Source organism: Leucoraja erinacea, chromosome 26 (genome assembly GCF_028641065.1).
Source record: "Leucoraja erinacea ecotype New England chromosome 26, Leri_hhj_1, whole genome shotgun sequence".
Classification (NCBI taxonomy): Eukaryota; Metazoa; Chordata; class Chondrichthyes; order Rajiformes; family Rajidae; genus Leucoraja; species Leucoraja erinaceus.
In genome coordinates, this window is record NC_073402.1 from 9592187 (window position 1) to 9615278 (window position 23092).

The 23092-nt window shown below is 47.9% G+C and overlaps 1 protein-coding gene across 2 annotated transcripts in view; it reads left to right on the forward strand.

Annotated features, from left to right (window-relative positions):
* Nucleotides 1–9333: 9333 nt before the first annotated feature.
* Nucleotides 9334–23092, forward strand: part of tinagl1 (tubulointerstitial nephritis antigen-like 1) — a 38156-nt gene continuing 24397 nt past the window's right edge. The window contains exons 1-3 of one of the 2 annotated variants that reach the window (XM_055656125.1): nt 9334–9476; nt 10059–10367; nt 11097–11160. In XM_055656125.1, coding sequence (XP_055512100.1) covers nt 10064–10367; nt 11097–11160 — 368 coding nt within the window. In that variant the 5' untranslated portion in view covers nt 9334–9476; nt 10059–10063. Of the gene's footprint in view, nt 9574–10058; nt 10368–11096; nt 11161–23092 lie in introns of both variants that reach the window. The other variant, XM_055656126.1, reaches the window with a different exon arrangement.

Consider the following 23092-nt stretch of genomic DNA (forward strand, 5'->3'; position numbering starts at 1 on the left):
AGTGAATCACATACCATGTAACGCATTGGGGTCTGCACACACATGAAAAAGGGGCCTAATGTGTGTTGCTGCACTTCTGAACTTTAGTTCCCATCAATAGTTTCGCTTCTCGGCAGCTGCTGAGTGTGCATCATGTGAGCGCGTTCTCATTCCATGCGTCGGAGCATGCTGGGCCTTGAGTCAGCCACCCCTGACTTGGCTCATTCACACACAGCAGGCTGAGCTACTGGGCTCAAGGTCACAGGCAGGTGTTATTATGTGATACGAGGGGAAGTGAGTGGAAGGGAAGGTGCAGGATGGATCTGAAGGATGTTGTGGTTGCTGGTACCTCAGGGTTCTGGAAAAACATCTTCCCTCCTTTGTGAATGATGGTCAACTCCCTGCAATGCTCTTCAGCAAATGAGGCAGTGCATGCCTGATTGTTTGATTAAAAGATACAGCATGGAAACAGCATCCCATCGAGTCCAAGCCAACCATCAATCACCCATTCACACTAGTTCTAATGTCGAAACAAGGAACTGCAGATGAGGGTTTACCAAGGAAAGACACAAAGTACTGGATTAACTCAGCGGGTCAGACGGCATCTCTGGAAGATATACGGATAAGTGACGTTTCTGGTTGGGACCCTTCTTCAGATTCTTGCAGCAGGAATCACAAGGGTTGGGGGGGGGGGGGGGCAGTGAGAAAGGGGCTCTCAGAAGTCCTGGCAGAGAGAGAAGGAGAATTTCTTTAAAGTACGCAGACCTTGAGGAGATTTCTCTGAAGAGCAGTCAAAATGTAGGAAAAATGAGCTGCAGATGCTGGTTTACCAAGGAAAGACACAAGGTGCTGGAGTAATTCAGGCAGCATCTTTGGAGAACATGTGTAGGAAGGAACTGCAGATAATGGTCTGGGCCAGCATCAGGGGAAAGGGATACAAGAGATATATCCCTTCATTTCCATTTCCGCTGACTGTCGGTCTGAAGAAAGGTCTTGACCCAAAACGTCACCTATTCCTTTTCTCCAGAAATGCTGCATGACCCATTGAGTCACTACAACTTTCTGTGTCTATTTTTGGAGAACATGGATGAAATCAGTGTGACATGGAGAGTCAGGATCTCAACCCGAAACATCACCTATCCACATTCTCTGGAGATGTTGTTGTAACCTGTTGCGTTACTCCAGCACTTTGTATCTTTCCACATTAGTTCTATGTTATCCCATTTTACTATCCACTCCCTACACACCTGGGGCAATTTACATACAAAGCCGAATGTCCTTGGGGTATGGGGGGAAACCAGAGCACCTGGAGGAAAGCCACGCGGTCACAGGGAGAACGTGTAAAGTCTGCACAGACAGCACCCAATGTCAGGGTCAAACCACCGTGAGGCATTGGCCCTATCAACTGTATCACCACGAGAATGCCCAGTCTCTGGTATGGCCGCTAAGCGGCAAGTACAATGGATGCCGTAAGATTGCCAGGCAGTGACCATCGGCAACAAGAGAGAATCTAATCACTGTCCCTTGGCATCATCATTGTTGTGTCCCCACCAGCTACATCCCGAGGGCCACAAATGACCAGAAATAGCTGACTCAGCCACAGATATACCATGGTCACCAGGGCAGGCCAGAGAATGGGTAACCAAGCTTCTCATAACACAGTATAGCACAGGAACAGTCCGTTCAGCCAACAATGTCCATGCCGAACATGATGCCAACATAAACTAATCTCCTCTGCCTGCACATGATTCACATCCCTCTGTTTTCTGCATTTCCACGTGCATCTAAAAGCCTCTTAAACACCACTATCGTATCTGCCTCCACTAACGCCATGGTAGCATGATCCAAGCGGCCCCCATCCTCTGTGCAAAAAAAATCCTGTTCCGCACATCTCCTTTAAAGATCGCCCCACTCACCTTAAACCTGTGCCATTTTTTTGACATTGCCAACCTGGGAAAAAAAGTTCTGATTGTCCACCCTCTCATAATTTTATACACTTCTATCAGGTTACCCCTCAGCCTTCAACATTCTGAGAAAGGAATTGAAGTTTGACCAAGCTCTCCCTGCAGTGTCAATCCTCGTTGTGTGAAAGGTCAGTAAGGTGACAAAATGCAAGGAACAGTAAGAAGTCACCCCAGTGTCACTATGCTTTAACCTGTGCAGAAGGTGTGTACGTACAACTTGCATTTACATCACATCTTGCACGTGAACCATAGCGGGTTATGAAACAAATATGACAATGATCTGCTTCATTATCTGCTGAGAAGTATATTCTGTACTCTGCCCCCTTGTACCCAAGTTTGACCTGATTCTATTTATGGATAGTATTAACTGATCTGATTGGACAACATACAAAACTAGGCGACTCTGTACACGTGACGATAATAAACCTAAACCAATAAAAACACTCTTATTATGTTTAGTAATAGAGTTTGGAATGACATTCGAAGCATTAAAGCATTGTGGTAGTTGATGGAATTTCCAGCACACAAACATTAACACAGCTGCCCCGTTCTTAGAGCTAATGGGTTAGTGCTGTGTGATATTTCATGAAGGGAGACCAATAGCCTTGATCTCATTGACTGGGAGAGCAGAATGTCCCACTCGTGCTTCTATTACTTATGCTCGCCCTGCCCAACACACCTGTCTTTCCACTGAAGGAGATTATTCCTCCTACAGCTGCCAGAAACAGCCGTTAGCACATTGCACTCGCGTCCTTTGATCACCCACATGTACCGTGCAGCGGAGAATTGGGGATGTGGCTCACTCTCCCTGGTCACAGACCCCAGCGTTGCGCAGCAAAGTGACAAATCCCCCCCCTTCCATGGTGATCAGTATCTTGGACAACATCACAGTGCATTCACCCATGTGCACATGGATCAGAACCTCAGTAGGAGAGAGCCAGGGCTGGAGAACATGGGACCATTTGACCCTCCCTTCAGGAGTCTGGCAAGCCTGACCTTTGCACAATATGGCTCCTTTTCTTTATTTGCATTGATTAGTTTAGAGATATAGCACAGTATCAGGCCCTTCAGCCCTCAGTATCAGGCCCTTCAGCCCACCAAGTCAATACCGACTACCGATCATCCACTCAAATTTGTTCTATGTTATGCCACTTTGTCATCCACACCCTACACACTAGGAGCAGTTTACAGAGGGTAGTAAACATACAAACCTGTACGTCTTTGGGATGTGGGGGGGGAAACAGGAGAGAGCCCACCCTGTTGTAGGGAGCATACGCAAACACCACACAGACAGCATCCTAAGGTCAGGATCAAACCCAGTCTCTAGTGCTGTGAGGCAGCAGCATTACCAGCTGCAACACTGTACCACCCTGTATTAATAATTAATTTGATATCTCTGGTGGTTCAGGCGACCCACCTCCATCAGATGCTGAGGCTGGTATTATCCCAGCTATGGTGCAGAAGTGGCCTCAGCAAAGCTGACTGAGGAACCAGCCAAGGTTTAGTTTCACTTCCCGACCTGTCCACCAGCAATGCAAAGGAAAAGGAGAACTGTGTTTTTCTTTGTTTTAGAGATATAGTGTAGAAACAGGCCTTTCGTGGGCCAACGAATCCACACTGACCAGCTATCCCCGGACACTAACACTATCTTACACACACTTACATTTATACCAAGCCAAGGAAAGTGAAGATCTCAGAGAAAACCCACGCAGGTCACGGGGAGAACGTACAAACTCTGTACAGACGGCACTTGTAGTCGGGATCGAACCCCGGGCCTCTGGCACTGTAAGGCAGTAGCTCTACCACTGCGCCACCATGCCGGCCCTATGTGATGGTCAATGTCCCACCAGCATTCATTGTGGGGCTCATTGCCCCTGTGCTCTCATACCCAGGTTAGAGTAAACTTAACAGAAAGGGAAACTGACTAAATAAGCAAAAGGAAATGAAAAAGAAAAAGCAGCAACTTTAAATAGAAATAGATGAGAAGACTCCTCTTCCTCCACAGCACAAATCTGGCTGTGCAAGTGCTCACACAATGACACGTGTCAAAACTGTCTGTGTTTCGAAATTTCCTCTTGCCTTTTTGCGTAATGTAATATATCTGAAAAGTGTGACGTTAGCAAAATAACTTCCCGGCATGGAAGGGATCTATGGGAGCCGCTTCCTCACAAAGGCAGCAAATATCATCAAAGAACCACACTACGCTGGCCACACTCCCATTCCACTCCTACCATCGAGAAGAAGGGACATGAGACTAAAAACGGTGAAGACCAGGGTCAAGAAAAGCTTCCCAACATCCATAAACACCGCACAACACTAACCCCAACAATGGCCTTCAATGGACAGTGTCTTTGGTTGCAGTATACAATTCAGCTTCTGCAGTGTTATGGTTACATCATTTAGTGTAGAGATCCAGCATGATAACAGGCCCTTCGGCCCACCGAGTCCACATTGATCATTGATCACCTGTCCACACTAGTTCTCTGTCTTACACACTAGGGGCAATTTACAGAGGCCAACTAATCTGCAAACTTGCAAGTCATTAGAATATGGGAAGAAACTGGAGCACCCGAAGGAAATCCATGCGGTCAGAGAGACAACGTGCAAACTCCACACAGACAGCACCTGTGGTCAGGATCGAACCCGGGTCTCTGGCACTGTGAGGCAGCAGCTCTACCGCTGCATCACTAAGCCGCCCTACTAGATTTTGGTTGTTAATTTATTGTGTTAAAATTATATTTTTAACTGTGTGTGTCGCAGTTACAGATGTTACAGACCTGTTGAGCTGCTGCAAGTAAGAATTTTATTATTCCGTATACTTGACAATTAAACACTCTAGACTCCCCCAACATCGGAAACATGTTTCCTGCCTCTAGCGTTCCAAACCTATAACAATCTTATATGTTTCAATAAGACTCCCTCTCATTCTTCTAAACTCCAGAGTGTACAAGCCCAGCCGCTCCATTCTCTCAGCATATGACAGTCCCGCAATCCCAGGAATTAACCTTGTAAACCTACACTGCACTCCCTCAATAGCAAGAATGCCCTTCCTCAAATTAGGGGACTAAAACTGCAAACAATACTCCAGGTGTGGTCTCACTCGGGCTCTGTACAACTGCAGAAGGACCTCTTTGCTCCTATACTCAACTGCTCTTGTTATAAAGGCCAACATGCCATTTGCTTTCTTCACTGCCTGCTGTACCTGCATGCTTACTTTCATAGACTGATGAACAAGGACCCCCAGATCCAGTTGTACTTCCCCTTTTCCCAACTTGATGCCATTTAGATAGTAATCTGCCTTCCTGTTTTTGATACCAAAGTGGATAACCTCACGTTTATCCACATTAAATTTCATCTGCCATGCATCTGCCCCCTCCCCCAACCTGTCCAAGTCACTCTGCATTCTCATAGTATCCTCCTCACAGTTCACACTGCCACCCAGCTTTGTGTCATCTGCAAATTCGCTAATGTTACTTTGAATCCCTTTCACCCAAATCATTGATGTATATTGTAAATAGCTGTGGATCCAGCATCGAGCCTTGCGATACCCCACTAGTCACTGCCTGCCATTCTGAAAGGGACCCGTTAATCCCTACTCTTTGTTTCCTGTCTGCCAACCAATTTTTTTTATCTATGTCAGCACTCTACCCCCAATACCATGTGCCCTAATTTTGCCCACTAATCTCCTATGTTGGACCTTATCAAATGCATTCTGAAAGTCCAGGTACACTACATCCACTGGTTCTCCCTTGTCCATTTTCCTAGTTACATCCTCAAAAAATTCCAGAAGATTAGTCAAGCATGATTTCCCCTTCGTAAATCCATGCTGACTCAGACCGATCCTGTTACTGCTATCCAAATGTGCGACTATTTCGTCTTTTATAATTGACTCCAGCATCTTCCCCACCACCAATGTCAGGCTTATTGGTCTATAATTCCCTGTTTTCTCTCTCCCGCCTTTCTTAAAAAGTGGGATAACATTAGCTACCCTCCAATATACAGGAACTGATCCTGAGTCAATAGAACATTGGAAAATTATCACCAATGCATCCACGATTTCTAGAGCTACTTCCTTAAGTACCCTGGGATGCAAACCATCAGGCCTTGGGGATTTATCAGCCTTCAGTCCCATCAGTCTACCCAACACCATTTCCTGCCTAATGTGGATTTCCTTCAGTTCCTCCGTTACCCCAGATCCTCTGGCCACTACTATATCAGGAAGATTGTTTGTGTCCTCCTTAGTGAAGACGCATCCAAAGTACCTGTTCAACTCATCTGCCATTTCCTTGTTCCCCATAATAAATTCACCTTTTTCGGTCTTCAAGGGTCCAAATATGGTCTTAACTAATTTTTTCCTCTTCACATACCTAAAGAAGCTTTTACTATCCTGCTCTAGATTCTTGGCTAGCTTATCTTCGAAGGTACCTCATCTTTTCTCCCAGTATTGTCTTTTTAATTATCTTCGGGTGCTCTTTAAGCATTACCCAATCCTCTTGCTTCCCGCTCATCTTTGCTACGTTGTACTTCTTCTCTTTTATTTTTATACTGTCCCTGGCGTCCCTTGTCAGCCACGGTCACCCCTTACTCCCCTTGGAATCTTTCTTCCTCCTAGGAATGAACTGATCCTGTACCTTCTGTATTATTCCTAGAAATACCTGCCATTGGTGTTCCACTGTCATCCCTGCTAGGGTATCTTTCCAGTCAACTTTGGCCAGCTCGTCCCTCATGGCCCCATAGTCCCCTTTATTCAACTGTAACACTGACACCTCCGATCTACCCTTCTCCCTCTCCAATTGTAGATTAAACCTGACCATATTATGGTCACTACCTCCTAATGGCTCATTAACCTCGTCCCTTTATCAACTCTGGGTGTTTTTTTTTAAATATATGTTAGGACAGCAACCCCACTCAACTCCACGGGATAAGCAATCTACTGCACAGTGGGAAAGTCCAAACCCCAAGAAAGGAACGATGCCAGTCCCGACATGAAGACCACCCCACAAGGAGGATTGCAAAAGCTCAAAGGATAATTAACTAACCTCCAACGGAGAAGCAATCCAACAGCACTCAGGAGGCACGACGCACGTTTACTAAGAAATACAAACATACAAAGTCCCCTGCTGGGAAACAGCTCACCAAGAACCAGGGTCATTCACAGAAAAGTAACCTTGGCAGAAACAGCCCAATTCTTTGAAACACGGCAACACAGGCGGGAAACTGGCCAACACATCCGTCGGCAAGTTCACCCTCTCTTCTACAGGAAAAATGCCCAGTCCCAACACTGTCTGCAGGGATACAGTGCAAAGCCCGCAACGGCCCAACGGAGACACGGCCCAACGGGGAAACAGAAGAAAGGCACAAAAAGTTGGAATAACTCAGCGGGACAGGCAGCATCTTTGGAGAGGAATGTTTCTGGTCGAGACCCTTCTTCAGACCGGTTCAAACGGTAAAACATCCCGATTGTGAAACGACCCGACACTGAAATGGTCGGATGGTGAACCAGCAAAACGATTAAACTGCTCAACGGTGGAACGGCCCAGTCGTGAAACGAGCCACGGTGAAGAATTGTCGCCTCAATAGTCAAGAATGATCAATTATTTGTTTTTTTTTGTAGCAGCAAATCAGAGATAATATAGCATACGCAACCACCTACAGTAAACAGCCCAACTCATGGACAGGTCAACACTCCACCTCCAGACATAGATCAGTGACCACACTCTGGAGACATTTCAATTCCACTCTCCCAACAGCCCAAATCATCACCGAATTCTTTGATGCCCCAACGCCCTCTCAAACCCAGTGATTGCACCTTCCCACAGTCGGGCGCTCCATCAGTGCCGCCCCTCCCACAATGCGGCGCTCCCTCAGTACTATCCTTCCCACAGCACTGTGTTGGTCCACCAGCCTGGAATATGTAGAGTTCCAATATCTGTTACAGCAGGTGGTGCGGATAACACGGGCACAATCGTTACCCAAGTTACGATGGCTCCTGCCAAGTACCGGGAGAACAATGAGAGGAGCTGTGAGGCAAGAACACAGATCAGTGTAACACAGCAACAGGCCCTTCGGCCCGCAATGTCCGTGCCGAACATGATTCCAAGTTAAACTCATCTCCTCTGCCTGCTTGTGATCCATATCCCACTATTCCCTGCATATGCATCCATGTGCCTATCTAAAAGCATCTCAACGCCACGTCATCTTCTTGAAAAATAAAATATTATACAGGGTTTGGACGCGCTAGAGGCAGGAAACTTGTTCCCGATGTTGGGGGAGTCCAGAATCAGGGGCCACCGTTTAAGAATAAGGGGTAAGCCATTTAGAACGGAGATGAGGAAACACTTTTTATCACAGAGACTTGTGAGTCTGTGGAATTCTCTGCCTCAGAAACATAGAGGCCGGTTCTCTGGATACTTTCAAAAGAGAGCCAGATAGGGCTCTTAAAGAAAGAGGAGTCAGGGGATATGGGGAGAAGGCAGGAACGGGGTACTGATTGGGGATGATCAGCCATGATCACATTGAATGGCGGTGCTGGTTCGAAGGGCCGAATGGCCTACTCCTGCGTCTATTGCATTGAAAGGATATGTGGGTTTGTAATCGAGGAGATTGCGGGACTGGTTTTAGGATTATTTCTTTGATTATTCCACTTGCTTTATTGTTGGGGCAACTGCCCCACCTTCGGCCCTGCCTTCACACAGTCATGTCCCGTTAGTCTAAATCTAATCCCATAAATCTCCCGTTGGCCTGATCTGACCAGCCTTGCCTTACAGCCATTGGGTCTGTGCTTGATCTCCCTCAGACCTCTTAGTCCATCAGTGATGACCGCTCCATGTAAGATCCATGTATTTGGCTCCAATCCCAAAGTGGGTCAGGCAACATCACTGGAGAACAAGGATAGGCGACGTTTAGGCTCGGGACCCTGCTACAGAAACGTTGCCCATCCATTCCCTCCAGAGATGCTACCTGACCCCATGAGTTACCCAACACATTGACTAGTACGGGTATCAGGGGTTATGGAGAGAAGGCAGGAGAATGGGGTTGGGAGGGAGAGATAGATCAGCCACGATTGAATGGTGGCGTAGACTTGATGGGCCAAATGGCCTAATTCTACTGCTATCACTTATGGACATTGTGTTCAACGAGTGGTTCCGACATCTGTAGTTCCTTGGGGAGATCTGTAGTTCCTTGTAGCTCCCATAGACCCTACCCTGTCGTCGCCCCCTCTCTCTCTGAACCTCCGAGATGCATGGCTCTGCCAGCCCTGGTCCCTCCACCTATCCTCAGCTCTCTCTCTCTGCAAAGGCAGTGAGTAACCAGGCTGTAGGGTGCGGTCTGCGTCAGCTGCCCCTTGTGGCCCCGTCCTCCCCCAGGGGGCTGGCGAGGACTGATGGACAAATGCCGAGAGTTTCTCACTGCTGCCTTGGTGGGCGGGTCGCTCTCTACATAAAGTAGGTCCCTGGCGGCCGTAGACGAACACTTGTTGCCGAGTTTCGGCCACATCGAGGAATCCCGCCACACACACACAAAACCACCAAGGTAAGGGGAGCGCTGGCAGCCGGCGTGGCTCCACTTTGGAGGCGGTGCAGCCGGGGACGGGCTCTATGGCAGAGTTTACAGGGAGTCGCGACAACAGGTGTGGAGAGCTGTGGCCGTGGGCATTCTGGCCGGGCCTCGGCACTGCAGTTGTACGAGCTGTGGGGTAGACAAGTGCGGGGACTGGCGAGGGAAGTGAGAGCAGGGGCAGACAGGACACAAGGAAGGAAACAGGCGAGGGACAGCAGAGGGAATAAACGGAGCTGGGGGGTGGTGATGGCAGGAGGGGTCAGGCGTGGACGGCAGGTAGAGGGAGGTTTAATGTCCCCAGCCACGAGTGCGGCTGAGGGGGACGGGGGTGGAAGAGAGGGTCCAGGTGAGGTGTGAGGACACTGAGCTGCTGATCTTGTCCCGGGGTGGAGTGGGATGGCCACGGGGAGAGAGGGGACAGGTCATTGGGTCGGGTCGGGTCTGGGTTGTACACGGGCCAGGCGCGGCTGGTGGGACGGGACGGGGTTGGTTTGGGATGTAGGAGACTCTGGGACGCCGGACCTGCCCGCTCACTGTCTGCCCCGTGTGTTACAGGAGCGATGCCCACCAGCGTTTGGCTACTTGTGCTGCCGTGCCTGCTCGCCCCGGGACTGGAGGCGGCCGGTCGCCGCAGCCGCCGGGAGTTGAGTCCGGGACTGCACCGGGCCGGGCTCCGGGACCCCGGCGGCTCTTACTGCCGGCGCCTGGGCTCCTGCTGCCCCGGGCGGGACGACGCCTGCACCGTACCTTACATCGACACCATCTGTTACTGCGACCTCTTCTGTAACCGCACCGTGTCCGACTGTTGTCCCGACTTCTGGCCCTTCTGCCTGGGCACCCGGCCCCCCTTCCACGCCGGACACGGTAAGCTCCAGCCCCGGGCGGGATGGGGTGGGCAGGGTGGGCAGGACGGGTCTGTGCGCTCCAGTCAGCCGCTGCGTTATTTGCCTCTCGTGTTCGGGCGAGTGGAGGAATCGGGGAAATAGTGAGGGTGTGAGGGCTGGCATCGTATCGAGGGGCCGAATGTTCTCCTGTGGTACCTGGTGGTGGGAGGTGCAAGCGAGGCCCGGGCACCATTACTCCCGCACTCGACACGGTCTCTTTCTTCTTCTCCCCCCCCCCCGTCTGTAAATCTTAATACAGCACGGTGAGAATCCACCCGGCCCATCAGTTTGCTGCTAACCACCAGTGTTCTACATCCCCACTCCTTGTCTTTTTGCAACATACACTCACCACATTCCTATCTATCCCCTCCCCCAAAAACGACCTCTCACTATCACACCGGATGTCTGCCAGAGGCTTCTGCAGGGTCAGAGGCCCGTGCCTTGGGTAGGATGCTTCTCTCAGTGCCATTGATCAGGCAACGGCGTTGATGCCTGCCAGCTGTCGGTCGGTTGTGGAGGTGAATTCAAATCATTTTCCCACTCTAACGCCCACTAGTGCATGAACAGAGCCCCCATAGCCACGCTGGTACTGTGTGTAGACACAGGGTCCTCCCACACTCCTCCAACTTGTCAGCATGGGGGTAGCAATAGTTTTATTTTTCTTATGCTCTGTTTCTTTCTCTGCTGAATGCTCTCTTTACTCTTCCAGAGTGCACAAGGAACGGACTGCAATATCCCATCGGGGCCACCTACAAAGACAACTGCAATCTGTGGTAAGATCCGATTGCTCTCGACTCCAGTTCAGACTATGCTGGGATTTTGTCTCACAAGCTTGCTTGTTTTAGATCAGGCAGAACAGTCGGGGTCCAGGAGATTATGGTGATGGAAACATTATCCAACTCTTGTACATCCTCGGCATGTAGCCATGTTCTGCACCTGCCCATTGATGGCATTTGAAGTGTAATCACAATGGCGATGTTGACACTGTTTGCACACAGCAAGTTCACGTAGAGGGCAAGGTGGTAACGGGCAGGACTGTTGGAGACGCAAGAAACCGCAGATCCTGGAATCATTAGCAAACTACAAAGTGCTGAAATAACACAGCAGGTCGATCAGCATCTGTGGAGGGAATGCACAGATGATGATTTGGGTCGAGTAGAGTCTGAAGAAGGATCCAAACCTGAAACATTGTCTATCCACCCTCCAAAGATGCTGATTGACCCACTGAGTTCCTCCATCAATTAGCTCAATATTCCAGCATCTGCAGTTCCTTGTGTCAACACTCTTCTGGCCACAGGGAAGTGTTGCTACTGAATGAAAGGGGGTTGTAATGATGGAGGTGGGGGGTGGCTTGGGATATAGCTTCCATGAAGTAGAGGGCTCTGAGCACAGCCTAGGCCTAGACTGTTCTTCACCTCAACCCAGGCGAAGCACCACCTTCGAGCAGCAAGTTCATGCGAGTTCGGGGGGGGGGGGGGTGGTCCAGAGACTGTCCAGGATTGCAGCCAGCAGGTTTCCTGGGAGGTCTCTGGAATGTTGTCATAAGTAAGTAAGTAAGTTTAATGGCCAAGTATTCACATACAAGGAATTTGCTGTGGCGCTCCGCCCACAAGTAACAACATGACATACAGTGACAGTTACGAATGACTCGGAAAATACGAAACATTAATAATAATAAAACATTAATGATAAAGCACCATTGATCAAGCACGTGAACCAACAAAATACCAGATCAAAAGGAGGCTGCAGATTTTTGGCTGTTGAGTAGAGCAACTACTCATGGATAAAACTGTTTTTATGTCTGGCTGTGGCAGCTTTGACAGCCCAGAGTCGCCTTCCAGAGGGACGTGATTCAAAGATTTTGTGGCCAGGGTGAGAGGGGTCAGAGATGATCTTGCCCGCTCATTTCCTGGCCAACTATCCTCAACTATCTACTCTGGCTATCTACTCTGGCAGCTTGTTCCATATACCCGCCACCCTCTGTGTGAAAAAAGTTGCCCCTCACGTTCCTATTAAATCTTCCCCCTCTCACTTTTAACCTATGCCTTTAAGTTCTTGATTCGTCTACCCTGGGTAAAGTGTATTCACCCTATCTATTCTCCTAAGGATTTTATACACTTCTATAAAATCTCTCCCTCAGTCTCCTGCCCCCAAGGAAAAAAGTCCTAGCCTGCCCAACCTCTCCCTCGGGTCCTTGAGTCCTGGCAAGATCCTCTTAAATCTCTGTACTCTTTCCAATGTAATGACATCTTTCATGGAGCAGGGTGACTAGAACTGAACACAATATTCCAAGTGTGTAGGAAAGAACTGCACATGCGGGTTTAAATCGAAGGTAGACACAAAATGCTGGAGTAACTCAGCAGGACAGGCAGCATCTCTGGAGAAGGGTTTCAACCTGAAACATCACCCATTCCTTCTTTCCAGAGATGCTGCCTGTCCCACTGAGTTACTCCAGCATTTTGTGTCTGCCTACAATATTCCAAGTACTGCCTCAGCCACAGCTTGTACAACTGTAACATAACATCCCAACTTTTATGCTCAATTCCCTGACTGTTTGCCAATGTACTAAAAACCTCATACACCACCAGATCTACATGTGATGCTACTTTCAGGGATCAACGTACCTGTGTTCCTAGATCCCTCTGCTCTATAATGCCCCTGTCCCACTTATGCCTCTGTCCCACTTAGGAAACCTGAACGGAAACCTCTGGAGACTTTGCGCCCCACCCAAGGTTTCCGTGAGGTTCTCGGAGGTTTTTGTCACTCTCCCTAATGGTCGTAAGTGGTTTGTGAGGTTCTCGGAGGTTTTTGTCACTCTCCCTAATGGTCGTAAGTGGTTTACACCTCTTCAATGTTCCGGCGATTATTTCAAAAAATTAAAAACCGGCCTCCACTAAAAATATGTTGCCTTTTTAAAAATCATTAATTTTTTAGTCGAAGCCGGTTGCGATGCTAGTTGAAGGTGGTTACCGGAGGTTGCAGGTAGTGGAAGGTAAGACCTCCCTGGTGGAATAAAACTGGGTGAAAAAAAGGTTAATATTAACATGAGCATGTGACCTCTGTCACTCCTGGGCATGCTCAATCATAGTTGCAGAGTTCTTTTAGCAGAGAAAAGTATTATTTTCTTACAATAAAAGGCCTCTCAGGTTTTTTTTTTTTTTTTTAATCCATCTGAACCATGAGAGCAGGGAAGGTACAAGTTATGTGGATGTTACTAAAAGTACATCTACTTCTTGAAAGGCTGATGAAGCGAAAGGGCTGCTGCTGCTGCTGCTGCTGCTGCTAGGTCCACTGTGATCCAGCCTAGGTTTTGACTTCCCAAATGCAATGCCACCTTTGAATTAAACTGCTTTAGCTGTTCCTCGGCCCACTTTCCCAGCTGATCAAGATCCTGCTGTAATTCCTAATAACCATCTTCATTGTCTATGATTCCAGCTATTTTAGTGTCAAATGATTTGGCATCATCTGCCCAAATTCCATAGATTCTAGAAAGGTTCCCACAAAGTGCATGCTGGCAAATGTATTGCCCCACTATTACGAAAGGCAGGATAGGGGAAAGGAAATTATAGTCCAGTTGGTCTGACATCAGTCGGAGAGACTGTGACTGGAGTTCTTTCTATGGTGGTGCAGTTCCTGTTGATGCAATCGTGACCTTTAAGGGGCTTTTAGATAGGCACACGGACGTGCAGGAGTGGTGGGATATGGATCGGGTGCGGGGGAAATTAGTTTGACTTGGCATCATGTTGGGCTCAGACATTGTGGGCCGAAGAGCCTGTTCCTGTGCTGCACTGTTTCATGTTCAGTATTGAAACATTGTGGTGTTGGCTGGTCCAGGTGGGGTGAGGACCCTGTGAAGACCCAGCCCCAACCAGGGCTGCCAGCTCAGGACTGCCTCTCGATCCTCATTCACCAGGGCTGTCTCGACCGCATTCTAAGCCAGGGCCTGTTGACCTAAAGGCAGCAGCCTGAACATTGACTCTTGCATTATACTTGGTATTTAATTATTTGCCCCCTCCCCGCCTACTGACTACAAGATTGGGAAGCAGCTGTCACATGGTCCCTGCTGCCAATTGTAGTGAATTGTAAACTAGCAGCTTTGTGTTCACGGTGAAGGCTTCAAATCAACTCCGTCAGTGTGCGCAGCCAGTGGGTTATTGCTCTTCATGGCTGGGATCGGGGTGTTGAAGGCAAGGCTACTGTTCAACATAGAACATAGAACAGTGCAGCACAGGAACAGGTCCTTCAGCCCACAATGTCCGTTCCGAACATGATACCAAGTTAAACTAAGCTCCTCTGCCGGCATGTGATCCATATCAAAGATAGACACAAAGTGCTGGAGCAACTCAGTGGATCAGGCAGCATCTCTAGAGAAAGGGGAAGGGTGACGTTTCAGGTCGGGACCCTTCTTTAGATCATATCCCTCTGTTTTCTACATATCTATGCGCCTATCCTAAAGCCTCTTAAACTCCGCTATCGTATCTGCCTCATTGTTCCAGTCACTTACCCCATTCTGTTTTAAAAAGAAAAAGCCTGCCTCGCACATCTACATTAAACTTTGTCCCATTCGCCTTGAAGCTTTGCCCTCCAGTCCTTGTCGATTCCACCCTGGGAGAAAAGGTCCGACTATCTACCCTGTCTATGCCTCTCATCATTTTATAGACGTCGGGTCTCCCCTTGGCTTCCACAGAGAAAACAGTCCAAGTTCATGCCGCCTCTCCTTATGGCTAATGCCTTGTTATCTGGTTAATTAGTAAACCTCATCCTCTCCAAAGCCTCCACATCCTCCTTGAAATGGGATGACTAGAATTGCACAGAGCTTTCCAAATGCAGCCTGACCAAAGTCCTTTACATTTGCAAAACTTTGACTCTTATAATCAGTGCTCTGACCAATGACGAAACGCTACCATATCCTTCTTTACCACGCTGGAGTTTGTTGTCCTTCATACCATGCATTTGAACAGAGTAGGTCAGTAGCTATTGAAATGGGCACATATCGGTCTCTCATCTTCGGTGTTCCGGGATTGAGAGTAATGTTGGTTAAACCTCGTTCCTAAGGGGCAGCCGTGCCCCTGATGTTTTTCACCATGAATCAGTAGCGATGTCATCACCGTGCCCTCGGGCTGGCTATCTCTTCCAGCGTTCCTTTGCAGCAACAGGAAGGTCAGATCTCCCAGATGGCTGAGCAGTGGCACTGAGGACAACCACTCTCCCAGTCCCAGGGTACCAGGTGCAAAAAGGAACTGCAGATGCTGGTTTATACAGAATATAGATACAAAGTGCTGGAGTAACTCGGCAGGCCAGGCAGTATCTCCAGAGAAGCAGGACGGGTGATGTTTCGGGTCGGGATCCTTCTTCAGTCCAGAGGCGTCCAGCACACGCTGTGCTTTACCTGCGATACCAGCTCATCAGGTGACTTGGTGTTTGCAGAGGCTGCAGGAAAGGAAATGAATCACACTGATGACATTATAATATGGCAATCAGTTTGTAATGTTGTTGAAGTTGTTCCCAGTAAATAGGTGTGCCTCCCCTCCCTGTCTGGGAGAGCCTAGTGCTAGGTGTCTGTCCTTTGTCCTTGTCGGAGAGCTTGGAGTTATGGCTTCTGGACATTGTGTACACAGCAAACACAATACTGTACGTACCTCTGTGGGAGGTTGTGTGCCTCCTTCCTAACCGCGTCCTGACTCCAGGTGTGTTTTTACTCCAGAGATAAAATAATATTTTGTAGACTCAGTAGAGAAAGACAACCCTCTGCTTGTGCCTATCAGCAAGGACAATTAACAACGATGGCTTCCTTACTCCACCCAACCTTAGAGATTGTTAGTACAACATGGATAACAAAGCTGATTAGTGTCTGAGCCAATGTTATGCTCAATAGAATGCACACACTGAGAATGTTAGAACAGAGGCGCAGAAAACAATGTTAATGTAACTGGGGTGGTGGTTGAGACGGATATTAGTTTTGATTATTGTCGCATGTACCAAGGTACAATGAAAAGCTTTTATAGCATTTTAACCTGTCAGCGGAAAGACAATACAGGATTACAGTCGATCCATCCACAGTGTACAGCCACATGCTAAAGGAAATAACATTTAGTGCAAAATAAAAATAAAGTGCAATTGAAGATAGTCCAAGGGTCTCTAGTGAGGGAGATATTAGCTCAGGACTGCTCTCTAGTTGTTGATAGGATGATTTAGTTGCCTGATAGCAGCCAGGAAGAAACTGTCCCTGAATCTGGAGGTGTGCATTTTCATATTTCTGTATCCCTCGTCTGACGGGAGAGGGGAGAAGAGAGAGTGATTGGGATGAGACTGGTCCTTGATTATGTTGGTGGTCTTGCTGAGGCAGCATGAATTGTAATGGAAGGGAGGTTGGTTTTTGTGATGGTCTAGGCTGCGTCCACAATTCTTTGCAATTTCCTACGGTCTTGGATGGAGGTGCTCCCAAATTGTGCTGTGATGCTCTCAATAAATGCTTTTACAGTGCATCTCTTGAAGTTGGTGAGAGTTGTTGAGGACATGCCAAACTTCCTAAGCCGTCTATGGCCATTGCTTTGATATGGGTGGTTCAAGACAAGTTGCTGGCAATATTTACTCCGAGGTACCTAAAGCTTTCAACCATACTTCAGCACCATCAATCCATACCAGGATATGATGGAGGTATTTAAAAGGCTTTTGGATAGGCACATGGAATGGAGGAATATGGATCAAGTGCAGACAGAGGAGATTAGTTTCATGTTCGGTATGGACATTGTGGGCCACAGGGCATGTTCCTGTGCTGTGCTGTTCTATGTTTTAACTGCAGCGTGCACCAAAAGGCAGAGGCAGGGCTGGACATCGAGGGCTTGTCCTGTTCTCAGTACAGGTCCTCAGCTGCCCACTCGCTGTGTGTAGTGCGTGTCTAGTAGCTGGCACCGAGCCAGACACTGACTGCGGGTACCATAGACTGCACCCGTCACATCAAACATAAAGTGCAGCAGGAACTCAGTGGGTCAGGCAGCATCTATGGCGGGACGGATAGATGACGTTTCGGGTGGGAACTCTTCTTCAGACTGATTGTAGGTGGGGGGGGGGATTTCCAAATGTCCTGCTCAATAGAATGACCCCAGCTTCTACAGCTGAAGCCCCAGGCATCATGTTAAACATCTTCATTAGGCACATGAGCCTTGTACTGGTTTGCATGTGTGTGTTTGTGAGCGTTGAAGTCAGGCCAGGTGCAGAGCTAGGAACTCCCAAGGTTAGCATTTCAAGGATAGTCTGGAGTGGAACTAGAGCACAATGTGGAAAAAATGTTGCTGCATTTCAGTTGAGTGGTGAAGCTTTTTCCAACGTTTTGTTGTTTCCAAAGGCTGGTTGCCGTGTGACCCATCCCCCAGGGATTTAATTGCCTGCTCACAATGTTGCATAATTTCCTTCGGAACATCCCGGCTCCTTATCTTTTGAACTCCAGAATTCCGTACGGTTTGACAGAGTGGATTTTCAATGTTCCCTCCCATAAAAGGCTAAACAATTCTCAGATTAAGGTGGGAATTCTGTGAAATTTGTAAGAATGCAGGCTGATTGTTTACATTGGGTGGTTGATATCTTTACAAGCTGGACCGTCCTCAGAAATAAAGCACTGTTCTAGGTATAGAATGCATGATTTGTTTACATTTGTGTGAGCTCCTGTATCTGTTTCACACTACAATTACAATGTAACTAGTGATCCATCATATCCCTCCCTATCTTTACATTTCACTCCTCCTCTTCTCCTTATACAACAGCCTTTTGTCTACTTTTCACCTCTAGCTTGTGCCACTTATTCCCCTCATCTGCCAATCAACCCCCCCCTCCCCTGTATCCCCCTGTCACTTGCCAGGCTTTGTCCTGCCTCTCGTGTCTGCCCCCCCCCCCTCCCACCTTTTTTCCAGCTTTCTCACCCCCCCCCCCACTCTCATTCGGGAAGAAGACGTTTCGAGTCCTGACCCAAATGTCACCTGTCCATTCCCTCCCCAGGTAGTTCCTCCACCACTTTAATTTGCACAAGATTCCAGCATCCGCTGTTCATCGTGTCTGTGCCAGCTTTCTTTGGTTGGAATGCTGATAAGGGTGGCATCCATTGCCCACACCAAGCCAACCTTGAGAACTTGGTGACAAGCCACCACATTGAATCATTGCTCCACATGCTGAGAGTTGTTGTGCTGGCAATTGCAGGATTAGAATGGGCAACACAATTGCGCAGCTGGCAGTGCCACTGCCTCACAGCACCAGAGACACGGGTTCAATCCTGAGAATTGAAGCAAGGATGTAATGCTAACCCTTTCTCAAATGACGGTTATGCATCAGTCTGTGGGTCAAAGCCTTGGGAAAGGTGTAGAGACTTCTTAGAACATAGCCGGGGTGAGAAACTCTGGATGGGCACAGAGTGCTGGAGCAATTCAGCGGATCAAGCAGCAGCTCGGGAGGAATGGAACAGGTGATGTTTTGGGTCGGAACATTTCAGCCAGACGATGAACTGGAGAAGCTGGGGTAGTTTTTGCTTGGAGCAGAGAAGGTTAAGAGGTTTTCAATCAAATATTTAGATTATTAATGTTTTTGATTTTGTGTAAGACCAAAGTATTGTAAGTGGCAGCTGCATACTATAACTGATGGGCACAATAGATCAGTAAGATTAGATGGAGCAACTTGATCAAGTTGGGCCGATCACAAACAAAGATGTGGGTGGGGTTTCAGCAGCAGAGGTGTCAAAATACTCTTTGACTCTAACCTCTTTGCTCTAAATCCAGTCATTGAGGTGAGGTAGAGACTGGAGAGATCACACCACATATTCTTGCTATACCCCACTGAAGATCAATCCATGCAGTGGTGTTTAAGTGTGTGACAGGCCGTTCTGGTTATTACTGTAGTCCAAAAGAACACAGGAATGCTGCCCCTGATTACATTGGCAGTTTTCCTGAGGCAGCGTGAAGTGCAATTTGCATGATAGACCGGGCTACATCCATATCTCTTGGCACTTTCCTGCCGTCTGTGGCAGAGCAGTTGCCAAACCAAACGGTGGTGCTTACTTTGGGTGAAAGATGGAGGGTGGAACCATCCGGTAGTGTGCTGCAATAATCTGATCTCAAAAAATAGTGTGGATGGGGTTTCGGCAGCAGATGATCTAAAGCAGAGCAGTGCCAATATGAGGCCAGGGTAATGCATGGTGATGGATGCTGGGGCAGAGGAAGGTGCAATTCTCTGGCCATTTACAACACAATGGAAAAGTTCTTCAATTGAACTCAGAAGGCTATGGAGAACCTGCGGAGCATTTCTGCCCTCGTGTCATTTCTTTAGCTTTTGTATTGATATATGTACGGTGTGGGACCTGTGCCTAAGCTCCTTGTTCTCCATGCTTCTGAGGGTTTTACATTGACAAGTCAGTCTATAGTTCTCTGCCCAGGCACCACACACTCGTCTTGCTTGTCCTGCTACCAGCACTGAGGTCCCATGAAGGCCCATTGCTAAACGTAGGAGCGTCGCAGATAGTGGAGATGGGCATTGAGCGGTGCTGGACTCTGTGGAGGGTGCCAGGGGGTTAAAGGAATGTCCTACCATGCCACTTCTGGACAATGTTTGAAGTTGTATAGTCATGCAGAATGGAAATGGTCCCTTCAGCCCATTGAGTCCATGCTGGCCATAAACCACCCATTGACAGTGATCCTTAATCTAATTCCATTTCATCCTCTCCACATTTCATCAACTCTCCCCAGATTCTACCACTCAACAAAAAACACACAACGAGCAGCTTACAGGGGCTGGTTACCGACTGACCCGCACGTCTTTGAGATGTGGGAGGAATACCTCATTGTCACAGGGAGAAGGTGCAGACACTCCCACCTCTTCTCCTTCACTCTGGGCCCACCATGCCTGTCCCCATCTGCTGATTGTGCAGTAATCACAGAGCCCTGTTCTGCTGCAGACACTATTTGCCCATATGCAGGTCCTGATGAATTTTGCAGTCATGCCTTGCACTGAGATGGCCACGTTAAGTAAAACTGCCAGTTACCCAAAACATGGCATAGGCTTGTTACGGCTTCAACCAGCTTTCACCGTTCTTGAACTTGCCTATTCCCACCTCATCTCACCCCTCACAGCCCTGTCCACCCGTCACTGGGGTCCCGGCCATTCAAGGGATTTACACTGAGCTTATAAAGCTTTGATTTGAACCTGTGACACATTGTGTCCAATTCCTTCGATGTTTGTAATATGGAAGAGTTTACTATTCTCCACTGAATAGTCACTTCCTCAAGGAAGTCATGGAAGTCAGTCGGGCAAGTTATTCTTGTTCTGCAATGTAAGAACAAGAACAAAAACAATATAGAGACAGGAGCAGCCCGTTTTGTTCCAATAATCTATTCCCAAAATGTAAATAGCGAGTGGGCAGAAAGTGGGGGGGGGATCCATGCAAAGTGAAGAGATGAAGCCACGGATCGATGAGCAAGCAACAAACTGCTGGAGTGGAAAATGGACAGGTGACATTTTTCGATCAGGAACCTTCTTCAATCTGATGGAGTAGAGGGGAGATGTATGGTAGAAAGAGCAAGAGCTGACAAGTGAAAGGTGAATCCAGGTGAAGAGGTGGTAGGTGGATCAAGGAGATGGTAACCAAAGCTGGAGGTGATGTGGAGAAGAGGTGGGGGGTGGGGGGGGGTGTAGAGGTGTAGAGAAATGGCATAAACCTATATATATAATTAATATATTATATACATATAGCAAGTGAATGTAGTCAAGGATGAGGAGTGGGAGGTGAACAATAGGGGGCAACTGGATCATTCTGGCACGATGCTGACACAGATTTGATGGACAAAATGGTCTGGTTCCATGCTCCAACTATTGTGATATCAATAAAAACTGGGAAGAGTGGGGCCAGAATAGTGTTGATAGAGGGGGCATCGCTTGGGGCAGATACCCGTGAAGGTCCTTCAGAGGGGGGGTGTAGGTGCGGTTTTAGGGACGAGAGACTTTGGCTGCAAGATTAGGGTAGAGAAGATGAAGTTTTCAGAGAAAAGGAGGCTGAGGGAAGACTTTACCTCGGATTATGGGATCATAACAGGTTTGAATAAAGTGAGCAAAGCTTGTTCGTCAGTTGATGATCTGAACAAAGAGATATAGATTCATTGAGTGAGAGTCCTAAAGCATGGGACCTACCCCTTAAGCCCAACTCTGCCTTGCCGACCAAAATGTCTCTCCAAGCTGCTCCCATTTGCTGGCATTTGGTCTACGTCCTTCCAAACCTTTCCTGCCCATGTCTAAATCTCTTTTACATTTTGTTATTGCATCTGCCTCAACCATTTCCTCCAGCAGCTCGTTGGCAAGATGGCATGATGTGAGGGAGAAATGTTATGAGCAGTGAGTGATAATAGACTGAAATCACTGACCAGCAGTGTGGTCAAAGTGGAAACTGTCAATAAGTTCAGGAGGAAACTGAGTTGGTTCTTGAGGAGACGGAGTGGGGCGATGAGGAACACCACATGGTCACCAGGGAGCTGGTGTGCTGAATGGTCCTCTCCTGTGTTTAAATGCCAAGTGGCGGTGTATGTGCTGAGACCATGCATTGAAGTGCAGCTTACTTCATTCTTAAGATCTAAATTCAGCCTCGTGTCTTTTAAAGTGTGTTAGAGACCAAGACCATTAATCATTAATCTTTCTTGACATTTCACGGAGCTTGGCTATTATGGATGTGAAAGAATGGACCTGGAAAAATATGTACGCGCTGGATAGGGAGGGGCAAAATGGTTGTTTGAAATGGAAGGAGTGAAGGGCAGTTGTACTTTTGTGAATCTCATTAGCGAGTGACGGCGAGTCAAGGATCATTGGAGCTCAGGATTTATTTGGAGCGGCATCAGTGCTCATTAAGTGACCGTGTTTCTGCTCTGCAGTGAAATGAGCCCGAGGGGAGGGGTGAAGGAGGAATGAGTGGGTCGGTAATGCCCCATTAACCAGCATAACCTTGCATGATAAATAGTCACAACAAAGTGGCAAGCCCCAGCCGAAACACGATAACTATGAACACGTAACAGTGGCTGGAATTCCAAACAAACCTTTCCTTAAAAGGAGCCCCTTCCTACTTCTCCCACGGAATGAGGGGAGAAATCTGTAGTAACACTGCAAGGAAAACAAATTAACCATTGAGTAGATGGATCATAAAAAACAAACCCATTATAAATACTTCTCAGAATTAACTGAATTGAACAGCCCACCCACACCCTCTTCTCCATCACCCCAATTGATAGGACACTCATCAATAGGTGCAAGAGTAGGCCATTCGGCCCTTCGAACCAGCACCGCCATTCAATGTGATTATGGCTGATCATCCCCAATCAGTACCCCGTTCCTGCCTTCTCCCCATATCTCCTGACTCTGCTATTTTTAAGAGCCCAATCTAGCTCTCTTGAACTCATCCAGAGAACCTGCCTCCACCGCCCTCTGAGGCAGAGAATTCCACAGAGAAAAAGTGTTTCTTCATCTCCGTTCTAAATGGCTTACTGCTTATTCTTAAACTGTGGCCCCTGGTTCTGGACTGCCCCAACATCGGGAACATGTTTCCTGACTCTAGCATGTCAAAGCCCTTAACAATCTTATATGTTTCATTATGCACTCTCTGTAACACATGGAGACAACATCCAAGTACCTTATAACAAAATACGGGTTGAATCACGAGCACTGAAATATGCTCCCCATAACACTCTC